At 40.6% G+C, this 21,635-nt stretch overlaps 1 protein-coding gene across 1 annotated transcript in view; it reads right to left on the reverse strand.

Annotated features, from left to right (window-relative positions):
- RBMX2 (RNA binding motif protein X-linked 2) overlaps window positions 1–15,049 on the reverse strand; it is a 32,608-nt gene extending 17,559 nt beyond the window's left edge. Inside the window, exons 1-3 of the mRNA XM_027836254.1 lie at window positions 14,958–15,049; window positions 14,641–14,756; window positions 12,281–12,332 (exon numbers count right to left, since the gene is read on the reverse strand). Of these exons, the coding sequence (XP_027692055.1) occupies window positions 12,281–12,332; window positions 14,641–14,756; window positions 14,958–14,962 (173 nt within the window). The 5' untranslated portion in view covers window positions 14,963–15,049. The remainder of the gene's footprint in view (window positions 1–12,280; window positions 12,333–14,640; window positions 14,757–14,957) is intronic.
- Window positions 15,050–21,635: the final 6,586 nt, after the last annotated feature.

A 21,635-nucleotide genomic window follows, 5' to 3' on the forward strand; every position in this document is an offset into this window, starting at 1 on the left:
GCAGTCCCAAGAACAGCTGAGATTTGACTCCACAATCTGACTCCAGCGCTCCTTAAAACACATCCTGAATAGCTACCCTAGGCCATGGGTGCCATACTCTGCCCCCCTCTTTTTTATTGGGGGTGGGGGGCCTGGGGAGAGGGAAGGGTAGCAGATATGGGATTTCCTCAGTGGTGGTATTTCCTAGTGAGGGAACTTTCTCCGTACCTTCTCTGAAATTTACAGATTTACTTAAGAGAATGACCAGAACACTGAGCCTAAAGCACATGGGGTGACATGACACAGCCCTATGTCAGAGGCAGAACTAGAACCTACAGCTTCCTGACCCCAAGGTCAGCTCTAGCTGCAGTCCTGTAATTGGGTCTTTTAAGAATCGGATCAGCAGAAAGGCCTGGGGAAAAAAAACCTTAATATTGTAGAACTCCTTTGTCATGCTGGTTTCAGGTAAAGAAATATCATCCTCTTTAAAGCCCAATGGTGTGTTTATTCATGTGTATAAAAATCCATATGGATGGATACAAAAATACACACACAGAATAACACATCATTTTTCCACCATCCTCAGGAAATGAGGTATTTCGCATAAGTGAATTTCCTAGAAAACAGAAGCTTATCTCCTTTTAAGCAATTGATCTGTGTGTGCAAAGGACACCTTTACCATATACACAATCTTGTGATTACCACTCGATAGTCCCTGAGCAAAGAGCTGAATGGAGGAAAGAGGTGCTCCCAAAAGGCTGAATTGGGAAGTCCTTCCTCCACTGTGAATTCCCAAAGCTCACAGACTAAGAAAAGCACCTGAGAAAGAGCACCTCTTCCTCTCTGTCCCTCCTGTATGGTTCTGCCCATGGGGCTTCCCAAATCACTGCTACTGCAGCGATGGAAATTTCACTAACTCTTGAGAGTCGACTAAGTACTTTCCTCATAGTCCCAGGATGGGAAAGAGGCAGTTTGAGTGTCCCCATTTTACAGAAGAGGGCCAAAGAAGTGAAGGTACTCACCCAAGGTCACAGCTATGAAGAGCTCAGACTCAAACCTGGGGCTCCTGCCCCAAGATGCTGGCTAACTCACCTGATCATTCTCCCCAATGCTGGTCTGTGGTCCATGGAGAAAGAGAGCAGACCTGCTCATCACACTGCTAACACCCAAAGGTGGGGACAGAGCACTGGCTCTAGGGTCAGAAGACCTGTGTTCAAACGCCACATCTCATGCTTACTACCTGTGTGACCTTGGATAAGTCCATTAACTGCCCTGGACATCAGCTTCCTCAACTGCAAAATGAGAGTGTTGGACAGGATGGCATCTGAGGACTTTTCAAGTTCTAGCTCTCATTCCCTACCCAGAAACTAGTCCAACATTTAAATAAATGCATCTTGTTCATACCAACTCAGACAGAAGGTAAACTAAGATGAATACGATATTGCATATCGGAGAAACAAAGCAATACAGGCACAGAACGAGGTAGCCTTTGGCAGACATGGTCAATGTGCTCATTTACTTTGCTTAGCTGTACTTTGTTTCAAGGGAGGGCTCTACTAGGGGTAAATGGGGAATAAGTGGGAAGTGATAGCAATGGAAAAGAGTGCCAGTAAGATATCTAATCATTTTTAATGAATATCGTAAAACCGTACTAATCTGAAGCAATGGGAGCAGTCTGAATCATAGTATATTTTTTATGTTTCAGCTGCCAAAGTGATTTGCCTAAAGTACAGATCCAATCATATCACTCCCCTAACTCAATAAATTCCGGTGGCTCCAGGATCAAATACAGAATGCTGTTTGACATTCAAAGCTCTTCACAACCTAGCTCCCTCCTACCTTTCCAATCATCTTATACCTCGCTCCCTAAGTACTCCTTGATCTCCTTACACTGGTCTCCTGGCTGTTTCATGTCCAAGACGCTCCATCTCTCTGCTCCAAGCATTCTTTCTGGCTGTCCCCCATGCCTGGAATGCTCTCCCTCCTCAACCGTGCCCACTGACTTCCCCGGCTTCCTTTAAGTCCCAACTAAAATGCCATCTTTTACAAGAAGCATTTCCCAATCCCTCTCAATTCTAGTGTTAATCATTTCCTATTTACCCTGTATAAAGCTTGTTTGTGCATGTTTGTGTGTTGTCTCCCCCTCTAATTTGTAAGCTGTTTAAGGGCAGAAACTGTCTTTTGCCCCTTCTCATAGCCCTAGCACTTAGCACAGTGCCTGGCATCTTGTAGGCACTTAATAAACATTTAATGATTTATTAACATTATGAAGTGAACTGTCTTTACTTCCAATGAAGTCCTCCTCTGATACCTCACTGGACTAAGTGGGCTTCTCGAAGGATATCCTGGCAGAACACAGCTTCTGCTAAGTCCTGCCAAGCTAGAAAGACTTTGAGAAGGGCCCAATAACAGACCACATGTCTGCTGTCCATTTTAAGTCATTCTGAGTCTACAAGTCCTTATCAACCTGGCTGCTGGGGGAAGCTGAGTCAGAGTAACTCAAAGACAGTCCATTGTAAAACAGGGTCAACAATGACACTTGCAGCACCCTGAAGCTTTGTAAACCTCCAAGTACTAGAGAAGTGTGGGCCGTACCACTAAGGAGTAGGGGAACTGTAACCAGCATGAGGAGAGAGTAAGCATACAGACTACTAAGAAATTTCAGGGTCCTAGAGGTCTAAGTCATGACTTTGCATGCACTTCTGATGCATTTATCAAGCAGGGACCAGACAAGAACCCTTCCAACTCAGATTCTAATTCAAACTCAAGCTGACTGCTAACAAAGTATGGCTGAGTCTTTGTGAAACAGACTGGCACAGAGGACACAGAGATGGCCTCAGAGTGAGGATGCCATGAGTTCACCATATACATATGGCTGTGTGACCTCACACATATCCAAGTCACTTGACCACTCAGTGCTCCAGACAACTCTTGAAGACTAAGTTGCAGAGTAGAAGATGATCTTCATCAGTAGAAGGTTCCCCACCCAGGATCATTACACACCGGTAAAATTACTGCCCTAGGCCAAAAAATACTTATTTGTAAAAAAAAAAAAAACAAAACAAAACAAAAAACCACATTAATTGAAATGACCAACAAAATGGAGAACAAGACATTTTTTCTCGACCCCCATGACTTCTCAAATCTCTCTAAAACCTAACTTATGCACCAAAGAGAAAGTAATTTCAGCTGTCCCCATGATCTAGGACACCTAGAATCCAAATGAAGGAAAAAAGCCTCTATGAACTGAGGCCTACTTGAAGCTCATTCACCACCCCATCCCTACCTGCCACCCCCCCAGCCCCCACAATACCAGCAGCAAGACTGTAATAACTCAAGGACCCAACACACGAACTTGCAATAAAACACAACCCCACACCCTAGTCCCCTCTCCCTTCTTCCAGTGCCATGGACATTCAGGTTTCAGGTTGCAGACAGTGTGCAAGAAGCAGTATTCTGTAATGCAAAAGATCACTACAGGAGAGCAGATGAACAGAGGAAAGGGGGGAGGCCAAGACACATGGCCAGGACTGAAATAGAGGTCAACCCCACATCTCCCACAACCCCTTCCTCCCAGAGCCCTGGAGATCCAAAATACAGAAATCAACCCTGTAGCACCAGTGCTGCAGCTCTCTGCACTGCCGGTGGCAGGCCAGAGAACTGAGAAAGAGGGAGCAGGAAAGGACATCAAGACAGCAAGACATTATCTGGGGGTGGGGGGAGGGGTTTGTGCTGTGTGCACTCCACTAAGCCTGAGAGAAAGAGCCCAGCATCCAGCTGGAGCCAGTTCTGTCCCCCTCAAAGGTCACTCAGAGCAGACACCTGTGAATTGCCCAATGTGGGAGAAGGCTGAGACACTCTGAGATCCAGTCCCCAAGGAAACCACCACCAGAGGGGAATGCATCAGAAAGTGAGTGATAGGGGAAAATAAGGGGGGGGGGGAGACTAAAATTACCAAAAATCTCAGGAAGAAGAAAACACAAAAACTTTGAAAATAAGTAGATAAATCAACATAAAATACAATAACAGCAAAAAGAAATATGGCCTCCAGATCTAGTAAACAAGTTCAGGCATCTATGAATAAATACTACAAAACAAATGAAAACTAGGGGCAGCTAGGTGGCGCAGTGGATAGAGCTCAGGCCTTGGAGTTAGGAGGACCTGAGTTCAAATCCGACCTCAGACACTTGACACTAGCTGTGTGACCCTGGGCAAGTCACTTAACTCCAACTGTCTTACCAATAAGGAAAAAAAAACAACTATTGAACACTTGATGAGACAGAGGACCCTGTAGAATTTGATGAAAACATGGAACCATAACATGCTGCTGCTGAATGGTTTAAAGCAGAAGTGAGAATTATGAGAGCAGAATTCATGGCTTCCATAGCAAAAATAATGGACAGAACAGAAAAATGGAACCTGAGGTGGCAAATCTCACCAAAGAAACAAAAGACAGAACAATAGATTGGGAATGACACACAAGGAAATGAAGGACAAGCTAGAGGAAGAGAAGCAAAAAACAGTAACATTAAAAGAAAATATGTCCATTATGCAAGCAAAATACTAATCCCAAAGATAGGATGTATAGAGACAACCTAAAGATCACAGGTCTCCCTAAAGAAAACAACAAAAAGCTTGCATATCATAATGCAAGAAATAAAGTAACAGAACTAACCAGAATTTCTGAATACAAAAAATGAAATACCAATCAAAAGAATTCTTAGATCACCTCTAGAAAAAACCTGAGGCTGTAAACTCCAAAACACACAATGGTTAACTTTAAAAATCCAATTCAGAAACAAGTTGTGCAAGCCATCAGAAGAAAGACCTTCAAATATAAAGGGAAAAAAATCAAGTAACATAAGACTATTCTGTACCCACCATAAAATTCAAGAGGGAATGGAATAATATGTTCTGAAGAACAATGGAGTTCAGGATGCAATCTAGGGTGACCCTACTATGCAAATCTGAGATTAATCATAAATGGAAAGAGATGGGACACTCAATAATAAAGAAGTGTTTAAAACATTCTTAGAAAGAAAACCAGACCTGAAAAGATTATTTGCTTCTTGAACACCCCAGAAAATAGAAATACACATACATAGTAACACAATTGTGACCTGAGACTTCAATATCACTCTCTGTTTTGGATAAGCCTAAAAGAAAGATAAACAAAAGGGAAAATGGCAAACTAAACAGATTGCTAGAGAAACTGGAACTAAAACACTTATGGCATCTTCTAAATGAGACTGCCAAAGAATATACATACTTCTCAACACCACACAGAACTTCTGCAAAAACTGGCCATACATCAGAGCACAGATACATGGCAAACAAAATGTAAAAAGGAAGAAATAGTTAATAAATGTTTTATAGACCAGAACACAATAACACAACAGTCATTGGGTCAGGGACCACAAACAAAAGACATAGACCAAATGGAGACTTTAACAATAAGATGAGTAGGTCAAAGAACAAATCATAGGAACAACTAATAATTTTGTGAAAGAAAATGATAATGATGAAACAACATACCAAAATTTCTGGGATGCAGCTAAAGCAGTCCTCAAGGGAAAAATCATATCCCTATAAACATATATTAACAAAATAGAAAAAGAGGATTAATAAACCGAATATTCATTTAAAAAACTAGAAAGCCAACAAATAAGCAAACCTAAAATAAGCACAAAAGAGGAGATACTGAAAATAAGAGGAGAAATAGATTGGAAATTAAAAAAAAAATCAGACATGATAAATAAGACCATAAGTAGGTTCTTTGAAAAGACTAATAAAATTTATAAGCCTCTTATCTAATATGATTAAAAAGAAGAGGGAAGACAATCAAAACGGTGAAAGAGCAAACAAGATAAAATCACCACAAAACCAAAAGAAATGAAAAGAATACTCAGAATACAGTACACAATTATATGTTAACAAAACTAAAAACACAAAATAGAGGAATATCTTCAGAAATACAAAATATCCGAAGTATGAGAAGAGGAGAGAGATATCTTAAATAACTCAATCTCAGAAAAGGAAATAGGTCTAGCTGCAAAGGAACTATCAAAGAAAAAAGCTCCTGGCCCTGAAGGATACACAGGAGAATTCTATCAAACTTTTAAAGAACAATTAGTATTCCCACTCTGAAGAAAGCACCCTACCAGAATCCTTTTAAGAGACAAATACAGACCTAATACCTAAACCAGGGAAAGATAAAACACAGAAGGAAAACAAAACTATAGGCTAATATCATTAACGAATACTGACTCAAAAAAATTTTAAACAAAATTCTACCAGACTACAGCAATTTATCTAAGAAATCATTCATTGTGACCAAGTGAGAGGATGGTTCAACATCAGGAAAACAACACAATTAATCATGTCCAAAACCACATGATCATCTCAATAGATGCAGAAAAAGCCTTTGGCAAAGTACAGCACTCTTTCATGCTAAAAACAATACAAAGTATAGGCAGAGGAACTTTTTTTAATATTATAAAAAGCATCTATCTAAAACCAAAAGCAAATATCTTATGCAATGGGGATATACTATAACCTTTTACGATAACTACAGGGGTGAAAGAAGGATGCCTAATCTCTACACTATTACATTGAAAAGCTTATGGAAATAACAGCAACAGTAATAAGACAAGAGAAAGAAATTAAAGGCTTAAAGATAGGTTAAAAAGGAGATATAGCTCTCCCTACTTGCTGATATGATGGTTTACTTGGAAAATCCTAGTGAATCAGCAAGTATACTAAACGAGACAATAACTTCAGCAAAGTTGCAGGCTACAAAATAAATCCTCAAAAATCAACAGCATTTCTATATAATAATAACAAAACTCAATAAGTAAAAATAGAAAGGAAAATCCCATTCTAAATCACAACAAAATGCATAAAATATCTGGGGATCAACCTACCTACCAAAGATTCAATTATAAAGTGCTCTTTAAAGAAATAAAGAACAACTTAAATAATTGGGAGAAATTTTCAGTGCTTGTGGATAGACCAAACCAATATAACAAAAATGACAACACTATGAAAGTTAATTTACACTTTTAATGCTATGCCAATCAAATTGCCGTGGGGACACTTCATAGAACTTGATAAAATAATAACAAAATTCATTTGGAAAAAGAAAACATCTAGAATATCATGGGGAATGATGAAAAGTAGCAGGGAGGAAGGAGGAATAGCCCTTTCAGACCTCAAACTACATTATAAAGCAGCAGTCATCAAAACCATCTTGCATTGGTTAATAGAGAGATGGATTAATGGAACAGACTAGACAAAGGAGATTCAGAAACAATGGAACTCAATAATTCAGTGTTAGATAAAGTGGAAAATATAAATTACCTAAGAAAAAGCTCCTTATTTGATAAAAATTGCTGGGAAAATTGGAAAATAGTCTGGTAGAAATTAGGAGTAGACCAACACCTTAAAACAATACAATCTGAATGGATGTGCAACCTTAATATTAAAGATCATACTATAAAAAATTAGAAAAGAAAAAGATCATATACCTGTCACAGCAGGGGGTAGGAAATGTATTCTCAATCACACAAGAGATTGTGGTAAAAGATAAAAGAGATAATTTTGATAACATAATGAAAAGCTTCTGCACAGACAAAATTAATGCATATAGGATAAGAAGGAAAGTGGTCAAATGGGAAAAAAAATTTTTTATCACATTTCTCTGATAAAAGTTTGGTATCCAACATATGTAAACTATATATACACACACATACAATTTTATATATATGTGTGTATATATATATAAAACATATATATACATACACACACATATATATGATTAACAGACATTTTCCAATATAAATGGTCAAAGGATATGAATAGTTCTCAAAAAAAAAGAGTTGCAAAGTATTTACAACCACATAAAAGAAAGTTGCAAACCACTAATAAGATGCAAATCAAAACAACCCTAAGGTTTCACCTTATACCCTGCAAATCGGCAAAGATGACCCAAAAAATGGCAATATTCAATGTTGGATGGGTTGTGGAATGTTAGGCACACTAATACACTGTTGGTGGAGCTATGAAATGGTATAACCATTTTGGAAGGCAATTTGGAATTGTGCAAATAAATGGACTAAAATGTCTAGACCCTTTGAACCAGAGACTCTGTTACTGGGCTTATACCCCAAGGAAGGCATCAATAAGAGAAAAAGTCTCCACATACACCAAAATAGGAGCACTTTTTTTTTGACAGCAAAGAATTAGAAACAGATTAAATGCTCATCGATTGGGCACTAGTTAAAACAAACTGTGGTACATGAACTTAATAGAATATTACTGTGCTCTAAGAAATGATGTATGTGATGATTACAGAGAAGCACGGAAATGACTAGATGAAATGAAGCAGAGTGAAGTAAGCAGAGACAAGAAAACAATACACACAATGACTAGAACAAAATAAATAGAAAGAATGACACACCAAAAAATCAAAAAGGAATGTAATAAAATCATAAAGATCAAGCATGACCAGAATGAGGAGATATGAGAAGGCATTCCTACCCCATCTCTTTGTGGAGGTGGGGAAGTCCACAAGGGTTACATATTGCACATGTTCAGATTTTTTGTATGGAACAGTTTTGCTAGGTTTTTTTTCTCTTTAAAAAATACTATTCGTTATATGGGATGGCTTTCTGGGAGGGAGAGAGATATTGAGGATAACTATGATGATGTAAGAAGCAGCAATTAAAAACTTACTCTTAAAAAGCACATTAATTGCTTACACACTAACAAAAGTATTTCAAAGGTTCATTTTTTCAGTGCTAAAAGGAGCCTTAGAGATCAATTCAGCTAATACCTTATTTATTTTTCTAATTCAGTTTCCATTCAGTTTCATATTCATATTTCTAATTCATATTGTGCATATATACACATAGCTAAAAGGCAACATGGCATAGTGGATACAGAGATGGCCTCAGAACTGAATAGACCTGGGTTCAAGTCCTGTCTCTTCTACATATTGGCTGTGTGACCCTGGGTAAGTCACTCAACCTCCAATTGTTCCCAGGCAACTGGGAGACCCAGAGTTGAAGAGCAGGTGCAAATTTGCATTGGTGGTGGAAATTGATCACTGGAAACTTGTTATACTGATGAAATAACAGGTCTGGACCAAAAAAAAAGAGTGAGAGTGAGAGAGTGAGAGTGAGAGAGTGAGAGAGTGAGAGAGTGAGAGTGAGAGAGAGAGAGAGAGAGAGAGAGAGAGAGAGAGAGAAAGAGAGAGAGAGAGAGAGTGTGAGTGTGTGTGTGTGTGTGTATAGATAGTCACACAGACACAGAATGAATATACTATTCTTTTGGAATACACAACCTGAAATTGAACACCACTGTAGCAAAGGAAAATAGTTACACAAAAACTATCAACAGAGTAACAGGCTTTGACAATGTATGCACCATTCTCTTCTCATAGTCTCCCTCAACTCTGCCGAGGAAGGTATACTTCATTATCTGTTCTATGTCAACCCTCTCCTTTCAAAGAGGAAATTGAGACTTGAAATCAGTGAATTAGTTGCCAGGCTAAGACAAACCCCTTGGTATCCACACTCACTTCAGCACATATCCACCTTAAATACATTAATTCACATTCATGAACTCTGAAATTCCTTTATCTGATTGTAATCTTTTATGACTCTATCTTTCCTAATGCCTTACAGTCTCTAACCCTGTTCTTCATACTCACTATGAACTCCATTTACTCTACCCTCAGTTATTTCCCAGGCCATCATCACTTTCCTTTCTTTCCTATCTCTAACTTTTGGTGATTCAATTCAACTCTATGCTATCTTCTATGTTTGTATCCCTTGTTCCCTTGTCCTATCACCAATTACAAATGGCCAAATCCTAACCCCATGATTACTCCCATCAGCTACCTTTCACTCCTATTCATATATTACTGGATAGAACTAGAAAGAATCATGAAACCATGCTAATTGGATCCACTATTAATTTATGTTATCAAATATCAAATGGGCCCTTATTGCAGCAAGGCAATCTCTCTACTTCCTAATTGATTCTCTATTCCACTCACCATAAGGGCTATTCCAAACCTCATCTTTCCTCAAGCTTACCAGGGTACTCCCCCCATCACTCGCTCAGCAGAAGACCTCATCTAATACTTCTTAAAAATTGAGACCATTCACCAAGCATTCACTCACTGTTCTCCTCATCTCACATCATTCATTTTCTCACTATCTCCTCCTTCATTCCATTCTTCAACAGGTGATCCTTGCCAAAACCAACTGCTCTCCAAGGACCTTTGAGTCCATCCTTGACCATCTTCTCTAACAGGTTATTCCTTCTATCATCCCCACTCTGCCACTACTCTAGAATCTCTATCTATTGGCTTCAACCCTGCTACCTAGAAACCTGCTCACATCTCCCCCATTCTTAAAAACCTCTCACATGATTCAACCATACCTGATAGCTGTGGTCCTCTCATCCCCTTCTCAGCTAAATTCCTTGAGAAATGCACCTACACTCAATGCCTCCACTTTCTCTCTTCTGATTCTCTCCAAAAATCATCTGCAATCTGACTTTCAAATGCATCATTCAACTGAAAAAATGCTCTCTTCAAAATAAGCAATGATCTCTTAATTATCATACCTAATTGCCTATCCTCAATTCTCATCCTTCTTGACCCCTCAGCAATATTTGACACTGTTGATCACTCTCTCTTTCTCGATATTCTCTCCTCTCTAGGTTTTTGTGACACTATTCTCTCTTAGTTCTCCTACCTGGCTGACTGCTCCTTTTGTCTCCTTTGCTGGCTTTTGATCCAGAATATAACAATCATGGGTATCTCCCAAGACTCTGTCCTGAGCCCTTTTCTGCCTCAATACTATCTCATTTGCTGATCTCATCAACTCACATGGGTTCATTTCTCTCAATGCAGATAATCCTCAGATCTACTTATCCATCCCTAGTCTCTCCTGACATCCAGTCTCACATCACTAACTGGCTATTGGACATCTCAAACTGGATGTCCCATAGGCATCTCAAATTCAACATGTCCAAAATAAATCTCATTATTTTTCCTCCCAAACCCTATGACTACTGCTGAGGGCACCATCATTCTCCTGGTCACCCAGTGGCATTTTCAATCCCTCACTTGTACTCACCCCATATATCCAACTGGTTGCCAAGTCCTGTTGTTTCTTCCTTCTTAACATCTTTCCTATATGTCCTCTTCTCTCTACTCACACAACTGCCACCACCCTATTACAGGTAATCATCACCTCACACCTGGACTATGGCAATAACCTCCTGGTTGCTCTCCTTCCTTCAAATCTCTCCCCACTCCAATCCCTTCTCCAGTCAGCTGCCAAAATGATTTTCCTCAAGTTCGGGTCTGACCACGCAGCATCCCTATTCAAGAAACTTCAGTGGCTCCCTATTACCTCCAGGATCAAATATGAAGTCCTAGATGGCTTTTAAAGCCCTTCATAACCTGACCCCTTCCAACTTTTTCCAGTCTTCTTATACTTTACTCTCCTCCACAAACTCAGTGATTCAGCAACACTGGCCTCCATGCTCTTCCTTACACAAGACACTCTGCATCTTCTGACTCTGTGCCTGGAATGTTCTCCCTCCTTACCTCTCCCTAACCTCCCTGGCTTTCTTCAAGACTCAGCTAAAATCCCACTCTCTATACAAGGTCTTTCCTAGTAACTCCTAACCCAGATTACCTTCCATTTATACTGTACGTATCTCCTATATATTTATTGTATATATTGGATTTAGTTATGTTATTGTATTTATTATATTTATTGTATTTATTTATTTGCATGTGGTCTCTCACATCAGAATGTAAGCTCTTTTGAAATAAGGGACTGTTTCTGCCTTCCTTTGTAGGCCCACTACTTGGTCTGGGGGAGGAATGAACATTTAATCAATACTTGTTGATTGATTGCTCTCTGTATCTAGCACACAGCGCAGTGCCTTGCACAAAGTTAACAATTAAATGCTTGCTGAATGAATGAATTCTATAATGATTAAACTCACCCAATGTAAGAACTAGAAAAGGGCCTAAAAACAACCCAGTCCAACTCCCTCATTTTACACTAGAGGAAACTGAGTCCCAGAGAGGGAAACTTACTCATTCAATCTCACATGGTAAATTACTGGCAAAATTAGGACTAGGAGCTCTGTCTCCAGACAACTAACCCACTCCCAGATGTTTCCCTCACACCATATTGCCTCTCTTCTTAACATTATTAGCAGACCCAAAATGAGGTTTCACTATTATAGTAGCAATTGGAATGTAACTTACTGAGAAAACACACAGATGATATCGCCTTCAGTCAATTCATATGGGAGCCCTCCTAGGAAAAAAGATAACAAGGATCATTAGCCACCACTCAGCACTCCAATAAGATGGATGCATAGCCACTATTATGAATATACCTATCCTGGATTCATTCTACAGATACCTATAGACTTTGAAGTCATGTCCAGAGCATATAATTGTTCATTCTGATTTATATAGCACTTTCCAGGTCACAAAGTATTTCCTCCACAACAACCCTCAGCAGTCAGCAAAACAAGTCTTATCATGCTGATATTATGGATGAGAAAATTGAGAGCCAGAGAGTAAAACTGACTTGCCTAGTGTCACAGTTATTAAGTGACAGAGCTAGGATTTCAACTCAAGTCTTCTAATTTCAAACTCAGTGTTCTTTTCATTATACTATATATAAATACACAAAGGATCTATGATTTTGTCAGCACAGGGAATTTCCAGTATGGGAACTTCCTCCAACAATGCAGATCACAGCAACAAATGACTCAGTAGATAAGTCCTAGAAAGTTGACTGAGGCACATAGAGGCAATGTGATCTGCTCAGGATCAAACAGCTACTAAATATCACATGTGGGATTGTATCTTCCTGACTCCAAACCCAGTACTATCTACTATATCACATTGTCTCTATATACCTTATTAATAAAAAAGTTAATACAAATGATAGAAGAGATAAGTAGAGACCAGAAAAGAAAGAAATCTAGCCCATAAGCCCTAAGATATTTTGCAAGGTTTCAGTAATTAAAATTTATATTCCTTTGGGCAGAGCACCCAAAGATAAGTATATGATTCCCTATGTGGACAGAAGGAGAGAAGGGAGGAGGAGGAGGAGGAGAAGGAAGGAAGGAAGGCAGGCCACTAGATTGCACAGTACATAGGGGTGAGTAAAGTATAAGACCAGAAAGGTAAGAGGGGGCCAAGTTAGAAAAGGTTTTGAAAGTCAAACAGTGGGATTTACATTGGATCCTGGAGGGGACAGGGAGCCACTGAAATTTGAGTATGGGGGTGATATAGTCAGATCTTCACTTTAGGAAAATTACTTTGATAGCTGACTAGAAGATGAGCTGGAGTGGGGAGAGACTTGTGGCAGGCAGACCCACCAAGCAGGCCACTGCAATAGTCTAGACATGAGATGATGAAGGCCTGCACCCAGGTGGTACCAGTATCAGAGAGAAGGGTATATTGGAGAGATGCTGCAAAGGTATCAACAGATCTGGGCAACAGATTGGATATGGGGAGTGAGAGATAGTGAAGAATCAAGAATGACACCTAGGTTTCAAGCCTTGGGAACTGGGAAGATGGGGGTGCCCTCTACAGTATTAGGAGAAGCTTGGATGGGAGCAGAGTTTAGGGGAAAAGATAATGAATTTATTAAATAGGGAGGTGACATTGTCAGACCTGTGCTTTGGTGAAATCACTTTGAAAGTTAACGGAGTGGGACAGCTACGTGATGCAATAGATAGAGCATCGGCCCTGAAGTCAGGAGGACCTGAGTTCAAATGGGGCCTCAGACCAAACACTTGACACTTACTAGCTGTGTGACCCTGGGCAAGTCACTTAGCCTCAATTGCCTAAAATTTAAAAAAAAAAAAAAAGAAAGAAAAGTTAATGGAGGAGGAGGAGGAGAAACTTGAGGCAAGAAGACCAACCAGCAGGTTATTGCAATAGTCCAGGTATGAGATGATGAGCACCTGTAGCTGGGTGGAAGAAGTGTTAGAAGAAAGAAGGGAACATACAAAAGAGATATTAACAGAAGGCAGCATCGACAGGACTTTGCAACAGATTGTACATGGGGGGTAAGAGTAAGTGATGTGGAGCTGAGGATAACACCTAGGTTGGGAGCCTCTTCTTAACTTCCCTATTATTGTCAAGGTATCAGCTTCTAGAGATGGCAACCATATTTAACTTAAAATATAAATCTTAGGGAGTTGCCTAAGGCTCAGGGAGGTGGAGGTGAAGTCTCCAAGGTTAATGTAGCTTGTGGTCACAGGTGTAGTAGGTCTTCTTGTGCTTTACCTGCTACACCTTCCTTTATATGTAATATGTAAATGAAAATGCTAAGCCTGACGCTCCTTGTGACGGTAGAGGGAACAAGGGAGATAAGACATCTCGAGTGGTGTGGAAATCCTCGGGTACCCTGCCCACGGGGGGCACCGAAGCCCCAGTGGCGCGCGGGCCAGTCTAGGCTGCTGCCCTGAGAAAGGGCTGGAAGAGGACGTCGCCTGGCACGTAGTAGGCTCTTATTAAACTTTTAGTGAATTGAATGGAAAAGGAAGGTGGCCCTACATGGAGGCGTCTGCCCGAGGGGGAGGAGGAGGAGGAGGCCTCACCCAGAAAGATCCAAGCGCTGTCCTTGTATTCGGCGTGCCAGGATACCTTCTCGGCCACCCCGAGCTCCACCTCCCGCTCGTTCAGCTCACTGATGAGCTTCACCTTGGTCAGAGCACTGCAGGGGCGAGGAGAGCAGAGATGAGGGTGAGGACGGAACGCACCACCCGAGGCCAGCGCCCGGCCCTTGCCGCCCGCCCCCCCCCCCCCGCGCTGGGTCGTCCTCCTGGCCTGGGGCGGTCAACCAGCCCCAACCCCGCTCGCCCACCCCCCTGCCTTCCCCAGGGTCCCCAATCCCATCAAACTACAGGCTTCGTACTTCATCTTTAGGTACTACCCGAACGTCGTCTTTCCGGGTTGCACGGCGCCTGCACAACACAAGGAAGTCAAGTCTACGCATGCGCGCCGGAAGGTCGCGAGCCAAGGAGAGGCGGGGCCTGCATTGAGGCTCGCGTGAGGTCGAATGGAACTTTAAAAAACCGGTGACTACAGCTCCAAGGTCTTGGACTAGACCTGAGGGCTGGCGTGCCGCTGAGGAAGGAAAGAGGGAAGATGGGAGGAAAGGAAAAGATATGGGAAAGAGGGAAGGAGAGAAAGGAAGGCAGTGAGGGAGGGGAGGAAGAAAGAAAAACTCTGGCTCTGGAGTCCGAGACCTTGGATTCCAATCCTGATTCTTCCACTGATTACCTGTGTTACTTTAGGCAAGTCCATTCCCCTCCTTGGGCTTCAGTCTCCTCATCTGTGAAATGAGAGAACTGGAATAAATGGCCCCTGAGGTCCCTTCCAACCTTAAACCTGATGATTATTGATGAATGAAGAAGCTGACTGGTATCAAATTTAAGAAAGTGAAACACAAGTCAGAAGTGGTACCAAAAGCTGCTCTGCAGCCCTGGCATCCCCTGAGCCCCAAGCCTCTCCTGGAGAGCTGGACGTGTGCCTGGAGTCCGAAAGACGTGGGTTCAAGATGACACTCACTGTGTGAGTCTGTCATAAAAACCTTCCTGAACCTCAGTTTCCCCAACAGTAAAATAGGAGTGATGGTAGCACCTGCCTCACAGGGATATTGAAATACTCAAATTAGATAATAGATACAAAGCACTTTCCCAAGGTAATTGTTATTTAGAAATCTGACCATACTATATAACTTCCCTCAATTCCCTTCCCGATTTTTCCTCCCTTCCTACTTCCTTTTTATCTTTTTTTATTTTTAGTTTTCAACATTCACTTCCACAAGATTTTGAGTTCCAAATTTTCACCCCATCTCGCCCCTCCCCCCACCCTTCCCCTGGTCTGCCTTCCCTTCTATCTCTCCCTCCCCTTCTCTTACCCCCTTCCCCTTCAATTTTTCTGTAGGGCAGGATAGATTTCTATACTCCATTGCCTGTATATCTTATTTCTCAGTTGCATGTGAAAACAATTTTTTTAACTTTTGTTTTTAAAACTTTGGGTTCCAAATTTTCTCCTTTCTTCCCTCCCCACCCACCTTCATTGGGAAGGCAAGCAACTCTATACAGGTTATACATGTGTAGTAGTGCAAAACACTTCCATAGTTCCCTTCCTACTTCTGAGCACCATTCAGTCATCTACATCTAGCCTTTCCTGATCCCCCTTGCTTCCATCATCCCCATCACCTTAGATATACATGTTGTCTACCCTGTTAAAATGCAAGCTCCTCACCTAGAAACAAATTCTCTAGGGGAAAAAAAACTCCCTATTTGATAAGAACTGTGAAAGCTGGAAAGCAGTTTGGCAGAAATTAGGCTTACACCTGTAAGCCCTTGGCTCAAAGGACTTCTAGCTTCCAACTTTGACAGAGAAGATGAACAATTCCAATCTTTTTTCAGGGAAAAAAGAAAGGAAGACTGAAAGGAAGTGGCATGTAGATAAGCTGGCCATCACTATCGCATCCCTATCCCCAGCTTGCTACTCTAGAGAATTTGGGAAATTTCCCCTTGAGTGAGGTCTGGGACTCCCTCTCCTGGTTGAACTGAATTATCTCATTCCCAAAAGGAGAACTCATTTAATCTATATTGTCTAATATGTTTCTCCTATGTATACTTTCTCTGATTTCTGTTTTATTATCTACTTAGATAAATGGGTTTATTTGCTATTTGCTATTCGTGTTCATTTTAGAACTAGCATCTGGTGGAAAGGGAGTCAAGCCCTTGAATATAAAGCTTGGGATCCTCCTTCCCCATTAAGGAACAGCATTCAGGAGTTTAGCTTAAACCTAAAAATCGCTTCCCCCTAGATTAATAATATTTAAGGGAGCAGATAGATATAATTCTAGCTCAGTACTCCCTCTCCCAGAGGAGAGCAGAGTGGCTGGCCTATGGCCTCAACCCCCTGCTTCCCTTCCTGGTAGGAATTAAAGACTCCCAGGCAGAAGGTAGAGGGGGAAGAGACTATAAATGTCTATTCTTTCCTCCTTATGAACATCTAAACAGACACACAGGAATATCATCCACATGGGCAAAAACAATAGCAACCACCACCACCCCCATACCATATTCCAAAATAAATTCAAAATGGATATATGACATAAATATTAAAAATCATACCATGAAACAATTAGAAAAGAAGCAGATCGTAAACCTTTCACAGCTGTGGGTATGGAATGAATTCTTAACCAAACAAGGGATAGAGGTCATTAAAAAAATAAAATCAACATCTCCTCAATCCAGGCATTTTCACTGGCTGTCCCCCATGCCTGGAATGCTCTCCCTCCTCATCTCCACCTCCTGACTTCCCTGGCTTCCTTCAAGTCCCAGCTAAAATTCCACCTTCAGGAAGCCTTTCTGATCCCCCTTAATTCAAGTGACTTCCCTCTGATGATTATTTACGATTTAGCCTGTATATAGCTTGTTTAGACTGTGAGCTCCTTGAAAAGAGAGATTGTTTTTGCCTTTCTTTGTATCCATAGGACTTAGCATATTGCCTGGTACATAATAGGCATTTAGTAAATGTTTATGGACTGACTTGACCAGTGAATTGGTATTCTGTGAATAGTGGTGTTTTTGGAGCCTTATCTGAGCTCTCCAAATTCCCTGTTGCCAGGCACAGTGATGGAGGCATTAGTTGTCACTGAAATGTGCCTGATCTTTATTGGTAGTTTTTGACTTGTTTGCCTGTGCTGGCTTTTCTGATGGACCCCTTTCTAGTCTGTTGTTTTTGGCTAGATGAAGGTAATTATAGAAGATTTTCTTTATATTTCTTGAATGTTATTTGGTCTAGTATGGAGTAATTTTTCTAGAGGAACCCAATTAATCCTTTTTGGGAGACCCTAAAAATAAGTCATGCCTAAACTTTATTTAGATTTTCCCTGAGATTGGGGGGGGGGAAGGGCAGCATGGCATAACTAGCCACAGAAAGCAAGAAAAGTAGGAATGAGTTGAACTCCCCCAGGGCTAAACCATGGTCTATGTGAAAGCAGACCGAGGGACCCCTTGTGAGTAGGGGCCACTAGGGCCATCAGTAACATAGCAAAATTATAACTCTTCCAGAATGTTCCCCCATATCACATTTTTTAACAGTAAAAGAAACATTTAAGTCACAAAGCATGCCATCACTATTTACATAGAGAGGCAGTCTGATATACTGGATTTGGAATCTGAACACCAGGGTTCAAATTCCACATCTGACATTTCCTGCCTGTATGAATTGAGCAAGTCACTTAAAGTCACTGGACCTTGACTTCCTCATCTTTAAAATGAGAGAACTGGACTAGATGACCTATAAGTACTTTTCTAATGCTAAAATCCCATGATCTTATGACTTAGAATCATAAGGTCTGAGTTCAAGTCCTGCTGGGGCTCAACACACCCACCCACACACACACACACACACACACACCCCCACACACACACACACAGAGTCTCAGCCTCTCAAAATACAAAAGGAAGTTTTTACAGTGGGTTGTGAAAAAAGCATTTTATAAACCACAACATAGCAATATAAGCTATTATTTTATTATCACAGTCCTTTTCAATTGTGATAATAATTCGATGTTGTTTAGTCATTTTTCAATTGGGTCTGACTCTTTGTGACCCTCCCCCCTTTTGGGGTTTTCTTGGCAGAAATACTAGAGTGATTTGCCATTTCCTTTTCCATCTTATTTTACAGATGAGGAAACTGAGGCAAACAGGGTTAAGTTATTCGCCCAGGATCATATAGCTAATGGGTATCTGAGGCCAGATTTGAATACAGGAAGATGAGTCTTCCTGATTCCAAGCCTGGCACTCTATCCACTGTGCCACCTAGTAGCCCTAATAATAATAATCATCATCACCATCTAATTCCAAGGAAACTAATAAGTTAAGTTTGTTAGTCAAATTTTAAGCAATGAAGTGTAATATAACTGATTTTTATTCATACTATCACCACCATCACCAAAGATGATGTTACCTAACTATGGTATAAAATTGCTAACATTGCCACTTTGGTATTTGATGAAAGGTATGCTGAATTTGGAGACATAAGTAAGCTGAGTTCAAATCCTGCTCCCTTACTTGTTTGTGACTGTTGGCAAGGCATGTGTGTACCTAAATTTCCTTTACCTCCTTATCACATTCCACAAGAAACATAGTTCCTTTGTTTGGGATTATTTTGAGAAAGCAAAGTAGAGCATCTTTTACTTCAATTCTTACCTCACCTTTGACTACTAAATGGGTGTTGCCTCAGACAAACTGAGACCTGGGAGAGACCTTACCTTAAAAAGGCCAAGGTCTCCCACTGCATCCTGGGCCATCACTAGTCATCTTGACCTATACCTTGCCACTGGACTCAGATGACTCTGGAGGAGAGAGTGAGGCTGGTGACTTTACACAGCCCTGCCTCACTTAAATCCAATTCATTTGCAAGTCAAAACATCACCCTGCTGATATCATTGGTTCTCTTCCAGAACAAACAACAAGCAACATGGACTGACTTGACATACATAAGGCTGAAGGTCAGCCTAGACAATAATCCTACCTCACTTAAAGTAAATGATAAGATGCTATGGCCTGCTATATTTATCAGTTGAGAACACATCTGAGTTGTTCACTAAACGTAAGCAAGACCTGGACACTTCCCTAGGTGCAACAGAAGTTGTTCCTATTGGGTGACGTATTTGGTCATACCCTAGGAGACTTGTATAAAAAAGTTAAAAGAGGGTCAGGAGATTTAACAACAACAAGAGAGCTCTAGGGAGGGGATTCTCCTGCCTTCCCCCTTCCCCATCCCCAGTAATCCTTGTCAGGTTTTGAACTAGCTACTGTCTTATATAGGCCCGTAGTATGACCATGTCCCTCCACCAATAGGATCAGACTTAGGGAGGTGTCTAGGATTCTTCACCTGTAGTAACAATAAAGTGTGTTCTCACCTGATAAATGGATCCCATCTTTAAGTAAGGTGGAAGTAATTCTCTAGCTGACCCCTGACCCTTACACATAAAACTGAAAAGCTTTTGCACAAACAAAATTAGGACGTAGAAGGGAAGCCTGAGACTAGGGAAAAAAATCTGTGCATCAAATATCTCTGATCAATGTTTGATATCTAATATATCCAGACAACTAAGAGGATATATAAGACTAAAATCCATCCCTAAGAGAGAAGTGGTCAAAGGATATGAGCAATCCTCACAAGAACAATCGCAAACTACCAGCAAGCATATGAAAGAATGTTCCCAATCACAAATAAGAAGAGAAAGACAAATCAAAACCATCTTAAGGGTTCACTTTACACTCAGCAAATTAGCACAGATGACAAAAGAGGAGAATGGTCAATGATGGAGAGATTATGGAAAGACAGGCACACTTATGTTAGTGGAGCTGTCAACTACTACAACTATTCTGGAAAGATAGATGGGATTTCAAAAGAAAGTGACTAAAATGTCTGCAGCCTTTGATTCAAAGATTTCATACCCAAAGGAAGTCATAGAGAGAGAGAAAGAGACAGAGAGAAGGAAGGAAAGAAAGAAGGAAGGAAGAAAGGAAGGAAGGAAGGAAGGAAAGAAGAAAGGAAGGGAGGGAGGAAGGGAGGGAGGAAGGAAGGAAGACTCTATACACCAAAATATTTATAAGAGCACTTTTTGGTGGTAGCAAAGACCTAGAAACAAAGTAGATACCCATAGATTGGGGAATGGCTAAAGTGTATCACATGAATAAAATGTAATATTACTGAGCTGCAAGAAATCACAAACATAACGAATACAGAGAAATAGGAAAAGACACAAACTGGTGAAAAGTTAAATAAACCAAGTCAGAAAAACAATGTCAACAATGACAGTAACAATATAAACACAGAAAACACCTACCACACAACAATAGAAAGGGAATGGTTCAATATTACAAAGAACACACGGCCCCAAAGAAGAGATATGAAAAAGCATGTCGACCCACTCCTACGTCCACGAGTGTGGAACACTGAATGAACATTTTTTTCGATGTGTTAATCAGTTTTGCTGAATTTTTTTTTCTCTTCCTCTTTCTCTTTTTTAAAAAAATTATTTGTTTACATGGAATGGCCCTCTGGGAGAGGATGGGGGAAGAATGCAGGAGAAGACCAAGGTGATATAAAAATAAAAGATAATAATAAAAATCTATTTTAAAAAAAGAATGTAAGCCCTTTAAGTTCAAGAAGACAAACACTTTTATCTGTATCCCCAGCACCTAGCACTGTGCCTGGCATATAGTAGGCACATAATAAATGCTTATTTATTAACTGAGCTGAAGATAAAAATATCCCTTCACATTTCCAAATCTGTCACATTAGAAATTCTTTTTTTTTTTTTTGCTTTTTGGCAAGGCAATCAGGGTTAAGTGACTTGCCCGGGGTCACACAGCTAGTGAGTGTCAAGTGTCTGAGGCCAGATTTGAATTCAGGTCCTCCTGACTCCAAGACCAGAGCTCTATCCACAGCACCACCTAGCTGCCCCATGAAATTCACATTTCTAATCACTCAATTTGTACCTTTATTCTCATTCTCTCTCTCTCTCTCTCTCTCTCTCTCTCTCTCT

Source organism: Vombatus ursinus, unplaced genomic scaffold (assembly GCF_900497805.2).
Source record: "Vombatus ursinus unplaced genomic scaffold, bare-nosed wombat genome assembly UNPS02004437.1, whole genome shotgun sequence".
Classification (NCBI taxonomy): domain Eukaryota; kingdom Metazoa; phylum Chordata; class Mammalia; order Diprotodontia; family Vombatidae; genus Vombatus; species Vombatus ursinus.